At 44.5% G+C, this 13,945-nt stretch overlaps 1 protein-coding gene across 3 annotated transcripts in view; it reads right to left on the reverse strand.

The window, feature by feature from the left end:
• Positions 1-13,945, reverse strand: part of si:dkey-246i14.3 (ephrin-A4) — a 96,118-nt gene that overhangs the window by 15,519 nt on the left and 66,654 nt on the right. For all 3 annotated transcript variants that reach the window (XM_036967618.1, XM_036967607.1, XM_036967597.1), the window contains exons 2-3: positions 10,580-10,890; positions 7,190-7,258 (exon numbers count right to left, since the gene is read on the reverse strand). In XM_036967618.1, the coding sequence (XP_036823513.1) occupies positions 7,190-7,258; positions 10,580-10,890 (380 nt within the window). The remainder of the gene's footprint in view (positions 1-7,189; positions 7,259-10,579; positions 10,891-13,945) is intronic.

The raw sequence follows: 13,945 nt of genomic DNA on the forward strand, positions 1-13,945 counted from the left end.
GGGTGGGAAACATGGGGATGGAAGGAGGGAGAGAGGGTGGGAAACATGGGGATGGAAGGAGAGAGAGAGGGTGGGAAACTTGGGGATGGAAGGAGAGAGAGAAAGACATGGTAGTGGATGAAGCCTAGATTAGTTTTGCTCCAGTCGACAGATCATAAACGGAGGGAGGGGGAACGAGGAGAAGAGACAGGGAGAGGGGGAGATTAGTGCCACTTCAGGAACGACAGAAGACTAAAAAGAGGGAGGAAAAAGACAGAAGAGGGCTCTTGAAATGTAGTCCAGATTAGCTTCACTAGGAGAACAGGATGAGAGAACAGAGAGGAAGAGAGAGAATGAATGAGAGAAAGAAAGAGAGGAACAGAGACTGAAAATAATGTCCATTTGGGTAAATATCCTGTACAGTAAAAACGTAGCATATTTTCAGTCAGTGTGAAAAACAGCAGCAATGGAAGGAAACAGTCAGAAGGTCAACACTACTGCTGCTGTTCCCCACAGAAACACTATCAGAGCGTTGTTAATGAACAACCACGGGATCATTACAACTTCACACATCAAACGTTGATTCTAGTTATTTGGACAGATGAAATGATCCCCTCTCTCTCTTTGGAATAGAGTAAGTGTTTAAGAAGAGAGAATATATAGAGCATTATACATCTCCTGGTTATGGGCTGATGATAAACACTATGAAGAGAAGACACACCCAGGCACGCCCCACACACACACCTAACTAATGATATCCCTGCCTGTAGCGTGGAGACGAGGCTGGGACATTTATTTAGCCCTCCCTGCCCAGTCCACTGGGATGTGATGGGAATTGGGACAGACGTCTCACACACACACACACACCTTCAACTGTAGAGTGTAGAGGCATTCCCACAGTGACTGGGCAACATTCCCGACCGGAATAGGAACAGGCAGCTCAGTGGACCGGAAGACTAACATTACTGTAGGAAGGGCCTGGGTTAGAACAACTCTGGGAATTCACACCAGAGACACAGAGGCAGAGTAAAGGAAAGAGATAGAGAATGAGAAAGTGTGTGTGAGAGAGAGGAAAGAGAGGGAGCAAGAGAGCTTTCTGTTGAACTGGTAACAAATGTATACTAAAAGGTATGTTCTTTTGACGCGCACACACACACACACACACACACACACACACACACACACGATGATGCTAGAGAAGCCGTCACCAACCTTTGAGTCAAGATCACCCTGCATGCCGAGATCTACCACTCTGTTTATTAACATGACTTAAAATATAAGCCTTTGAAACATTAACCAATTAAAAACAGTACTGTAGCAATGAGGTTTGTGCAGTAAGCTACAGGCCCAATACATTATCAACACATACTGGCTTTGCTTGAATTGCCCTGCCAATGCATTGTAGTTTGGGACATTAAAAAAAAGAGAGAGCAGCAGACTGAGGGTCAGTCTCAGCGGAGGGAGAGAGCAGCAGACTGAGGGTCAGTCTCAGCAGAGGGAGAGAGCAGCAGACTGAGGGTCAGTCTCAGCAGAGGGAGAGAGCAGCAGACTGAGGGTCAGTCTCAGCGGAGGGAGAGAGCAGCAGACTGAGGGTCAGTCTCAGCAAAGGGAGAGAGCAGCAGACTGAGGGTCAGTCTCAGCAGAGGGAGAGAGCAGCAGACTGAGGGTCAGTCTCAGCAGAGGGAGAGAGCAGCAGACTGAGGGTCAGTCTCAGCAGATGGAGAGAGCAGCAGACTGAGGGTCAGTCTCAGCAGAGGGAGAGAGCAGCAGACTGAGGGTCAGTCTCAGCAGAGGGAGAGAGCAGCAGACTGAGGGTCAGTCTCAGCGGAGGGAGAGAGCAGCAGACTGAGGGTCAGTCTCAGCGGAGGGAGAGAGCAGCAGACGGAGGGTCAGTCTCTCAACATCCCTCCGCTCTCCTTTTCCTCCACTGAAACTGACCAAAAAGGGACACCTTCTTCCAGCTGTTGGCGAAACTCAAGTCGCAGAGGGAGAGAGCATTATTTCCACCTCATGCACAAATTCATGTTGTTACTCCTATGACCAGAGAAAGTGAAATATTCCTTGATATTAAAAAAGACCCAAGCCACTAATAATAACAAGCCTGTAGATACACTTTCCTACTCATTCATCACTGCTGCACTGCTTGTCATGATTTTAAATGTTCTGATATCTGCTGTATTCGTTGACAGTTTCTCTCTAGCCATGGTTTTAAACGTTCTGATATCTGCTGTATTCGTTGACAGTCTCTCTCTAGTCATGGTTTTAAATGTTCTGATATCTGCTGTATTCGTTGACAGTCTCTCTCTAGTCATGGTTTTAAATGTTCTGATATCTGCTGTATTCGTTGACAGTCTCTCTCTAGTCATGGTTTTAAATGTTCTGATATCTGCTGTATTCGTTGACAGTCTCTCTCTAGTCATGGTTTTAAATGTTCTGATATCTGCTGTATTCGTTGACAGTCTCTCTCTAGTCATGGTTTTAAATGTTCTGATATCTGCTGTATTCGTTGACAGTCTCTCTCTAGTCATGGTTTTAAATGTTCTGATATCTGCTGTATTCGTTGACAGTCTCTCTCTAGTCATGGTTTTAAATGTTCTGATATCTGCTGTATTCGTTGACAGTCTCTCTCTAGTCATGGTTTTAAATGTTCTGATATCTGCTGTATTCGTTGACAGTCTCTCTCTAGTCATGGTTTTAAATGTTCTGATATCTGCTGTATTCGTTGACAGTTTCTCTCTAGTCATGGTTTTAAATGTTCTGATATCTGCTGTATTCGTTGACAGTTTCTCTCTAGTCATGGTTTTAAACATTCTGATATCTGCTGTATTCGTTGACAGTCTCTCTCTAGTCATGGTTTTAAATGTTCTGATATCTGCTGTATTCGTTGACAGTTTCTCTCTAGTCATGGTTTTAAATGTTCTGATATCTGCTGTATTCGTTGACAGTCTCTCTCTAGTCATGGTTTTAAATGTTCTGATATCTGCTGTATTCGTTGACAGTTTCTCTCTAGTCATGGTTTTAAATGTTCTGATATCTGCTGTATTCGTTGACAGTTTCTCTCTAGTCATGGTTTTAAATGTTCTGATATCTGCTGTATTCGTTGACAGTTTCTCTCTAGTCATGGTTTTAAATGTTCTGATATCTGCTGTATTTGTTGACAGTTTCTCTCTAGTCATGGTTTTAAATGTTCTGATATCTGCTGTATTCGTTGACAGTCTCTCTCTAGTCATGGTTTTAAATGTTCTGATATCTGCTGTATTTGTTGACAGTCTCTCTCTAGTCATGGTTTTAAATGTTCTGATATCTGCTGTATTCGTTGACAGTTTCTCTCTAGTCATGGTTTTAAATGTTCTGATATCTGCTGTATTCGTTGACAGTTTCTCTCTAGTCATGGTTTTAAATGTTCTGATATCTGCTGTATCCGTTGAGTCTCTCTCTAGTCATGGTTTTAAATGTTCTGATATCTGCTGTATTCGTTGAGTCTCTCTCTAGTCATGGTTTTAAATGTTCTGATATCTGCTGTATTCGTTGAGTCTCTCTCTAGTCATGGTTTTAAATGTTCTGATATCTGCTGTATTCGTTGACAGTCTCTCTCTAGTCATGGTTTTAAATGTTCTGATATCTGCTGTATTCGTTGACAGTCTCTCTCTAGTCATGGTTTTAAATGTTCTGATATCTGCTGTATTCGTTGACAGTCTCTCTCTAGTCATGGTTTTAAATGTTCTGATATCTGCTGTATTCGTTGAGTCTCTCTCTAGTCATGGTTTTAAATGTTCTGATATCTGCTGTATTCGTTGACAGTCTCTCTCTAGTCATGGTTTTAAATGTTCTGATATCTGCTGTATTCGTTGACAGTTTCTCTCTAGTCATGGTTTTAAATGTTCTGATATCTGCTGTATTCGTTGAGTCTCTCTCTAGTCATGGTTTTAAATGTTCTGATATCTGCTGTATTCGTTGACAGTCTCTCTCTAGTCATGGTTTTAAATGTTCTGATATCTGCTGTATTCGTTGACAGTTTCTCTCTAGTCATGGTTTTAAATGTTCTGATATCTGCTGTATTTGTTGACAGTCTCTCTCTAGTCATGGTTTTAAATGTTCTGATATCTGCTGTATTCGTTGACAGTTTCTCTCTAGTCATGGTTTTAAATGTTCTGATATCTGCTGTATTCGTTGACAGTCTCTCTCTAGTCATGGTTTTAAATGTTCTGATATCTGCTGTATTCGTTGACAGTTTCTCTCTAGTCATGGTTTTAAATGTTCTGATATCTGCTGTATTCGTTGACAGTCTCTCTCTAGTCATGGTTTTAAATGTTCTGATATCTGCTGTATTCGTTGACAGTTTCTCTCTAGTCATGGTTTTAAATGTTCTGATATCTGCTGTATTCATTGACAGTCTCTCTCTAGTCATGGTTTTAAATGTTCTGATATCTGCTGTATTCGTTGACAGTCTCTCTCTAGTTATGGTTTTAAATGTTCTGATATCTGCTGTATTCGTTGAGTCTCTCTCTAGTCATGGTTTTAAATGTTCTGATATCTGCTGTATTCGTTGACAGTCTCTCTCTAGTCATGGTTTTAAATGTTCTGATATCTGCTGTATTCGTTGAGTCTCTCTCTAGTCATGGTTTTAAATGTTCTGATATCTGCTGTATTCGTTGACAGTTTCTCTCTAGTCATGGTTTTAAATGTTCTGATATCTGCTGTATTCGTTGACAGTCTCTCTCTAGTCATGGTTTTAAATGTTCTGATATCTGCTGTATTCGTTGACAGTCTCTCTCTAGTCATGGTTTTAAATGTTCTGATATCTGCTGTATTCGTTGACAGTTTCTCTCTAGTCATGGTTTTAAATGTTCTGATATCTGCTGTATTCGTTGACAGTCTCTCTCTAGTCATGGTTTTAAATGTTCTGATATCTGCTGTATTCGTTGACAGTCTCTCTCTAGTCATGGTTTTAAATGTTCTGATATCTGCTGTATTCGTTGACAGTCTCTCTCTAGTCATGGTTTTAAATGTTCTGATATCTGCTGTATTCGTTGACAGTCTCTCTCTAGTCATGGTTTTAAATGTTCTGATATCTGCTGTATTCGTTGACAGTCTCTCTCTAGTCATGGTTTTAAATGTTCTGATATCTGCTGTATTCGTTGACAGTCTCTCTCTAGTCATGGTTTTAAATGTTCTGATATCTGCTGTATTCGTTGACAGTCTCTCTCTAGTCATGGTTTTAAATGTTCTGATATCTGCTGTATTCGTTGACAGTCTCTCTCTAGTCATGGTTTTAAATGTTCTGATATCTGCTGTATTCGTTGACAGTCTCTCTCTAGTCATGGTTTTAAATGTTCTGATATCTGCTGTATTCGTTGACAGTTTCTCTCTAGTCATGGTTTTAAATGTTCTGATATCTGCTGTATTCGTTGAGTCTCTCTCTAGTCATGGTTTTAAATGTTCTGATATCTGCTGTATTCGTTGACAGTCTCTCTCTAGTCATGGTTTTAAATGTTCTGATATCTGCTGTATTCATTGACAGTCTCTCTCTAGTCATGGTTTTAAATGTTCTGATATCTGCTGTATTCGTTGACAGTCTCTCTCTAGTCATGGTTTTAAATGTTCTGATATCTGCTGTATTCATTGACAGTCTCTCTCTAGTCATGGTTTTAAATGTTCTGATATCTGCTGTATTCGTTGACAGTCTCTCTCTAGTCATGGTTTTAAATGTTCTGATATCTGCTGTATTCGTTGACAGTCTCTCTCTAGTCATGGTTTTAAATGTTCTGATATCTGCTGTATTCGTTGACAGTTTCTCTCTAGTCATGGTTTTAAATGTTCTGATATCTGCTGTATTCGTTGACAGTTTCTCTCTAGTCATGGTTTGAAACGTTTTGAAATCTCACAGTATTACATTTTATCGTAGCTTTCTTTATGCTGCTAAGTTGCTGCAGACACGGTCATCTGAGCTATCCGATTGGCCAGCGGTGGCATAGTTGACTTGATTTCCTATCCAGGCCCACCGGGAAGGCAGTGTTTGTAACTTCAGACAAATTAAATGGTAACAGTTTCCCTGCCCGGCCGGCGCGCAGGGCAACACAAGATCGACTAGAAATACCTTGGAGATGGACAAGTCGATCGATCAGTTGGTCAGAATACTGCTGTGACAAAAAGGGGAGGGGTCAGAATACTGCTGTGACAAAAAGGGGAGGGGTCAGAATACTGATGTGACAAAACGGGGAGGGGTCAGAATATTGCTGTGACAAAAAGGGGAGGGGTCAGAATATTGCTGTGACAAAAAGGGGAGGGGTCAGAATATTGCTGTGACAAAAAGGGGAGGGGTCAGAATATTGCTGTGACAAAAAGGGGAGATGTCAGAATATTGCTGTGACAAAAAGGGGAGGGGTCAGAATATTGCTGTGACAAAAAGGGGAGATGTCAGAATATTGCTGTGACAAAAAGGGGAGATGTCAGAATATTGCTGTGACAAAAAGGGGAGGGGTCAGAATATTGCTGTGACAAAAAGGGGAGATGTCAGAATATTGCTGTGACAAAAAGGGGAGATGTCAGAATACTACTGTGATAAAGAAGGGAGGGGTCAGAATACTGCTGTGATAAAAAGGGGAGGTCAACAGGAGTGATGAAGTTAGAACCTGAGGAAGAGGGACAATTACAGAGCTATACAGAGAATCAAATGAAATGTTATTGGACTAACAGTGAAATGCTTACTTACAGCGCCTTTTCCATTAACGCAGAGTTAAAAATAAGATACAAATAGTAATGATTCACGAGGAATAAAAACACAAAGTGAATAACAAATAAAGAGTCAAATAACATGTCTACATACAGTACAGGAAGTACCAGTACTGAGTCAATGTGCAGGTGTACGAGGTAACTGAGGTAGTCAGGTACTGAACATACCGGGTAAGCTGACGAGGCAGAGAGAGAGCAGAATGGTGGAGCGAAAAAAGGAGAAGGAGAATGATGAAAGAAAAGGCTATGAAAAAAGGATGCCCTCCATCACAAACATTTTGATTTGAGCTAGGAGGAAGAGATGAGGTGGAGGAGAACATCAAAGGTGAGATGAAGAGCAGAACGTCCCCAGCTACCTCTGGTAGACCGAGGAAATATGGAAACAGATGGAGGGAGACGTTAGAGAGCTCTACATACTGGTTTCACACAGAAGAGCATATGAGTGAGAGAGAGAGATGAAAAAGAGGAGTTTACTCACTGGGCTCACAGCACACTGTGACTCGCAGCTTCATGCAGGGCAGCGGTGAGCTTTCCCCTGTAGGCAATGCTGGAGAGAGAGGGAGACAGAGAGAGACAGACACAGAGACAGAGACAGACACAGAGAGACAGACACAGAGAGACAGACACAGAGAGACAGACAAAGAGAGACAGACACAGAGAGACAGACACAGAGAGACAGACACAGAGAGACAGACACAGAGAGACAGACACAGAGAGACAGACACAGAGAGAGAGAGAGAGAGAGACAGAGAGAGAGAGATAGAGAGAACAAATCCAAATTTGAAAAACTCCCATATCTACTGGGTGAAATTCCACAGTGTGCCATCACAGCAGCAAGATTTGTGACCTGTTGCCACGAGAAAAGGGCAACCAGTGAAGAACACACACCATTGTAAATACAACCCAAATGTATGCTTATTTATTTTATCTTGTGTCCTTTAACCATTTGTACATTGTTAAAACACTGTATATATAATATGACATTTGTAATGTCTTTCTTGTTTTGAAACTTCTGTATGTGTAATGTTTACTGTTAATTTTTGTTGTTTTTCACTTTATATATTCACTTTGTATGTTATCTACCTCACTTGCTTTGGCAATGTTAACACATGTTTCCCATGTCAATAAAGCCCTTGAATTGAATTGAATTGAATTGAGAGAGACAGAGAGAGAGAGAGACAGAGAGAGACAGAGAGAGAGAGAGAGAGAGAGAGAGAGAGAGAGAGACAGAGAGAGAGAGAGAGACAGAGAGAGAGAGAGACAGAGAGAGAGAGACAGAGAGAGAGAGAGAGAGAGAGAGAGACAGAGAGAGAGAGACAGAGAGAGAGAGAGAGACAGAGAGAGAGAGAGACAGAGAGAGAGAGACAGAGAGAGAGAGAGAGAGAGAGAGAGACAGAGAGAGACAGAGAGAGCGAGAGACAGAGAGAGCGAGAGAGAGAGACAGAGAGAGCGAGAGAGAGAGACAGAGAGAGCGAGAGAGAGAGAGAGAGAGAGACAGAGAGAGAGAGAGACAGAGAGAGAGAGAGAGACAGAGAGAGAGAGAGAGACAGAGAGAGAGAGAGAGACAGAGAGAGAGAGAGAGACAGAGAGAGAGAGAGAGACAGAGAGAGAGACAGAGAGACAGAGAGACAGAGAGAGAGAGAGAGAGAGAGAGAGACAGAGAGAGAGACAGAGAGAGCGAGACGGACAGAGAGCGAGAGACAGAGAGAGAGAGAGATTGCCTTGTTACAGTAAAGCTATGTGTGAAGTGTTGGGCGTTGGAGAATTTCAACCCTTCATGTATTTGACAATAATATAGAATGTGTCACCATATGACGTCACCCTTCACCAACCATCAGAACTCAGCTGGATTCAGTTAGTATGAAAGAAACTACAGAAAAGGTTTTCCATTTGGAAACTCCAGCAGACAGCAACCACTACAGGGGTCAAAGGGGACTGACACAATGGATTGTGGGAGTCAAGGTGTTTCCTGTTTGGCAGCTGCTGTCAGAATTAAGCGACAGAAACACAGTCACTATCTGGTCGTCTGGAGCTCAGTTAGTAGAGCGTGACGCTTGCAGGACAGTGGGTTTGATTCCCGGGACCCGCCCTATGTAAAATGTATGTACGCAGGACTCCATCACTTCAGATAAGAGTCTTCTAAATGGCATACATTATATTAAGTAGGATGCTAACTTATACTTTCAAGTTCAAACAGCCACCTCTAATCTTAACCCTCAACGTAACCAAACAAAAGCTTGTCTACTTGCTCGTCAGTTCTGAGAATGCTGTTCCTTCTAGCAATGCCATCTAGTGACTACAGATCACTGGGCTGATTGACGCGGATGCTATGTGAGCTGTCAGTGTGGATCACTATAAGAGACGGACTGAAACAGCTAATACTATTGTCGTGTCCCCAGTCTAAAAGCATTATACTGTCCCTATGGCCTGGCCCTTTCACCCAGCCAGACGGTTGGACAAACTTCAAGCGTTATCTTTGATGTGGACAATACACACACAGACAGCCAGGCCCACTGGGGTAGTTCCAGGGGAGGAGGCTATTGTTGTGTTCTCCAGCCCTGCACAGACACAATGGCCCAGTGCTCTGTGTGTGTGTGTGTGTGTGTGTGTGTCTCATGCCCTGACAATGCTCCATTGTCCCGCAGACCGCAATAGTAATTTATGTAAAGATTCTTTCCCTCCGTCTCTCATCCATTATTTTCCTCACCCTTTTCCCTCGCTTTTGTTGCTCCCCTTTTCTTTCTCCCTGTGGATTCCACTCATCCCCCTCTCTCTCCCCCTCCCTTCCTGTACTATCAGACTCTCCCCTCTTTAATTCCATGCTTCTCCTCCTACGGCTGCTTTAAAAGCCTGTCTTTTTCTTGTCCCCCCCCCCCTCTTTTGGTTGGACAGAGACCAGAAGTTGTAAAAACAGTAAGAAACGGATTTCAGGGCACCAAACCTTCCCCTCTCCAATGTGTCAAGTCATTATCTTTTTGTTTTCTCATTATTTGGTTGGGTCTAATTGTGCTGCTGTGCTAGGGCTCTGCAAGGTGTGTTTGTGTTTGTGAACAGAGCCCCAGGACCAGCTTGCTTAGGGGACTCTTCTCCAGGTTCATCTCTCTCTAGGTGATGGCTTTGTTATGGAAGGTTTGGGAATCGCTTCCTTTTAGGTGGTTGTAGAATTTAACGGCTCTTTTCTGGATTTTGATAATTAGCGGGTATCGGCCTAATTCTGCTCTGCATGCATTATTTGGTGTTTTACGGAGGATAGTTTTGCAGAATTCTGCATACAGTCTCAATTTGGTGTTTTTCCCATTTTGTGAGCTGAACCCAGACCTCACAATCATAAAGGGCAATGGGCTCTATGACTGATTTAAGTATTTTTTGCCAGATCCTAATTACTATGTTGAATTTGGTGTTCCTTTTGGTGACATAGAATGCCCTTCTTGCCTTGTCTCTTAGATCATTCACAGCTTTGTGGAAGTTACCTGTGGCACTGATGTTTAGGCCAAGGTATGTATAGTTTTTTGTGTGCTCTAGGGCAACAGTGTCTAGAATTTGTATTTGTGGTCCTGATGACTGGACCTTTTTTGGAACACCATTATTTTGGTCTTACTGAGATTTACTGTCAGGGCCCAGGTCTGACAGAATCTGTGCAGAATATCTAGGTGCTGCTGATGGCCCTCCTTGGTTGGAGACAGAAGCACCAGATCATTAGGAAACAGTAGACATCGCTCCCTCCCCTCTACCTTCTCTGCCTCCCTTGCTCCCCCCCTCCCTCCTCCAGCGGTTGGAGATAAATGAGAGAGGAAGACAGAAATAGGAAGTAGTGGGAAAAAAGGAAACCCAAGTTATCACACAGATTTACTTATACACACACACTCACAGCTGTAGTAGTAGTGGTGTCCGGGGAGGAACTCGAAGCCCAGAGAGAAGGGGGTGAAGCGCTGGATCTTCTCTGAGAAGCGGACAGGGCCTAAGGGGGCATGGGGGCTGTTACACTCCCATCTCTTGATGGCCCCTTGGGTCTCCACACAGCCCCTGAACCCCCCCTCAGCCACCAGGTACAGGGCCAGGCTGTCTGGTGGGACCTGGGGGTAGACCTCACTGGGGGGAGACGGGTGAGGGTAGTGGGGGCAGTAAATATCCAGGTAGTCATTCAGATTCACCTGGATGGACAGATCCCCTCCCGTCAAACTGAGACAGAAGGAAAGGGAGAGAGAGAGAGACAGAAGGAAAGGGAGAGACAAGGAAAGGGAGAGACAAGGAAAGGGAGAGACAGAAGGAAAGGGAGAGACAGAAGGAAAGGGAGAGACAGAAGGAAAGGGAGAGACAGAAGGAAAGGGAGAGAAGGAAAGGGGGAGAGAAGGAAAGGGAGAGACAAGGAAAGGGAGAGAAGGAAAGGGAGAGACAAGGAAAGGGAGAGACAAGGAAAGGGAGAGACAAGGAAAGGGAGAGACAAGGAAAGGGAGAGACGGAAAGGGAGAGCGAGAGAGACAGAAGGAAAGGGAGAGAAAGGGAGAGAAGGAAAGGGGGAGAGAAGGAAAGTGAGAGACAAGGAAAGGGAGAGACAAGGAAAGGGAGAGACAAGGAAAGGGAGAGACAAGGAAAGGGAGCGAAGGAAAGGGAGCGAAGGAAAGGGAGCGAAGGAAAGGGAGCGAAGGAAAGGGAGAGCGAAGGAAAGGGAGAGCGAAGGAAAGGGAGAGAGAAGGAAAGGGAGAGAGAAGGAAAGGGAGAGAGAAGGAAAGGGAGAGAGAAGGAAAGGGAGAGAAAGGGAGAGACAGAAGGAAAGGGAGAGAAAGGGAGAGACAAGGAAAGGGAGAGAAAGGGAGAGACAAGGAAAGGGAGAGAAAGGGAGAGACAAGGAAAGGGAGAGAAAGGGAGAGACAGAAGGAAAGGGAGAGACAGAAGAAAAGGGAGAGAAAAGGAGAGAGAAGGAAAGTGGGAGAGAAGGAAAGGGGGAGAGAAGGAAAGGGGGAGAGAAGGAAAGGGGGAGAGAAGGAAAGGGGGAGAGAAGGAAAGGGGGAGAAAGGGGGAGAGAAGGAAAGGGAGAGAAAGGGAGAGAGAAGGAAAGGGAGAGAAAGGGAGAGAGAAGGAAAGGGAGAGAAAAGGAGACAGAAGGAAAGGGGGAGAGAAGGAAAGGGGGAGATAAGGAAAGGGGGAGAGAAGGAAAGGGAGAGAGAAGGAAAGGGAGAGAGAAGGAAAGGGAGAGGAAGGGGGAGAGAAGGAAAGGGAGAGAAAGGGAGAGAGAAGGAAAGGAAGAGAAAGGGAGAGACAAGGAAAGGGAGAGAAAGGGAGAGACAAGGAAAGGGAGAGACAAGGAAAGGGAGAGAAAGGGAGAGACAGAAGGAAAGGGAGAGAGAAGGAAAGGGGAAGAGAAGGAAAGGGAGAGAAAGGGAGAGAGAAGGAAAGGAAGAGAAAGGGAGAGAGAAGGAAAGGGAGAGACAATGAAAGGGAGAGAGAAGGAAAGGGAGAGACAAGGAAAGGGAGAGACAAGGAAAGGGAGAGACAAGGAAAGGGAGAGACAAGGAAAGGGAGAGACAAGGAAAGGGAGAGACAAGGAAAGGGAGAGACAAGGAAAGGGAGAGACAAGGAAAGGGAGAGAGAAGGAAAGGGGGAGAGAAGGAAAGGGGGAGAAAGCGAGAGAGAGAAGGAAAGGGAGAGAAAGCGAGAGAGAAGGAAAGGGGAGAGAAGGAAAGGGGGAGAAAGGGAGAGAGACAGAAGGAAAGGGAGAGAAAGCGAGAGAGAAGGAAAGTGGGAGAGAAGGAAAGTGGGAGAGAAGGAAAGGGAGAGAGAAGGAAAGGGAGAGACAAGGAAAGGGAGACAAGGAAAGGGAGACAAGGAAAGTGGGAGACAGAAGGAAAGGGAGAGAGAAGGAAAGGGAGAGAGAAGGAAAGGGAGAGACAGAAGGAAAGGGAGAGACAGAAGGAAAGGGAGAGACAGAAGGAAAGGGAGAGAGAAGGAAAGGGAGAGAGAAGGAAAGGGAGAGAGAAGGAAAGGGAGAGAAAGGGAGAGACAAGGAAAGGGAGACAGAAGGAAAGGGAGAAAGAAGGAAAGGGAGAGAAGGAAAGGGAGAGAAAGGGAGAGAAAGGGAGAGACAAGGAAAGGGAGACAGAAGGAAAGGTAGAGAGAAGGAAAGGAAGACAGAAGGAAAGGGAGAAAGAAGGAAAGGGAGAGAGAAGGAAAGGGAGAGAGAAGGAAAGGGAGAGAGAAGGAAAGGGAGAGAGAAGGAAAGGGAGAAAGAAGGAAAGGGAGAAAGAAGGAAAGGGAGAAAGAAGGAAAGGGAGAAAGAAGGAAAGGGAGAGAGAAGGAAAGGGAGAGAGAAGGAAAGGGAGAGAGAATGAAAGGGAGAGAGAAGGAAAGGGAGAGAGAAGGAAAGGGAGAAAGAAGGAAAGGAGACAAAAGGAAAGGGAGATAAGGAAAGGGAGAGAAGGAAAGGGAGAGAATGAAAGGAGACAAAAGGAAAGGGAGAGAGAAGGAAAGGAGAGAGAAGGAAAGGGAGAGAGAAGGAAAGGGAGAGAGAAGGAAAGGGAGAGAGAAGGAAAGGGAGAGAGAAGGAAAGGGAGAAAGAAGGAAAGGAGACAAAAGGAAAGGGAGAGAAGGAAAGGGAGAGAAGGGAAGGGAGAGAAGGAAAGGAGACAAAAGGAAAGGGAGAGAGAAGGAAAGGAGACAGAAGGAAAGGGAGAAAGAAGGAAAGGGAGAGAAGGAAAGGAGACAAAAAGGGAGAGAAGGAAAGGAGACAAAAGGAAAGGGAGACAGAGGAAAGGGAGAGAAAGGGAGAGACAAGGAAAGGGAGACAGAAGGGAGAGAGAAGGAAAGGAGACAGAAGGAAAGGGGGAGAAAGAAGGAAAGGGAGAAAGAAGGAAAGGGAGAAAGAAGGAAAGGAGACAAAAGGAAAGGGAGAGAGAAGGAAAGGGAGAGAGAATGAAAGGGAGAGAGAAGGAAAGGGAGAGAGAAGGAAAGGGAGAAAGAAGGAAAGGGAGAAAGAAGGAAAGGAGACAAAAGGAAAGGGAGAGAAGGAAAGGGAGAGAAGGAAAGGGAGAGAAGGAAAGGGAGAGAAGGAAAGGAGACAAAAGGAAAGGGAGAGAGAAGGAAAGGAGAGAGAAGGAAAGGGAGAGAGAAGGAAAGGGAGAGAGAAGGAAAGGGAGAGAGAAGGAAAGGGAGAGAGAAGGAAAGGGAGAAAGAAGGAAAGGGAGAAAGAAGGAAAGGAGACAAAAGGAAAGGGAGAGAAGGAAAGGGAGAGAAGGAAAGG

Source organism: Oncorhynchus mykiss, chromosome 3 (genome assembly GCF_013265735.2).
Source record: "Oncorhynchus mykiss isolate Arlee chromosome 3, USDA_OmykA_1.1, whole genome shotgun sequence".
Classification (NCBI taxonomy): Eukaryota; Metazoa; Chordata; class Actinopteri; order Salmoniformes; family Salmonidae; genus Oncorhynchus; species Oncorhynchus mykiss.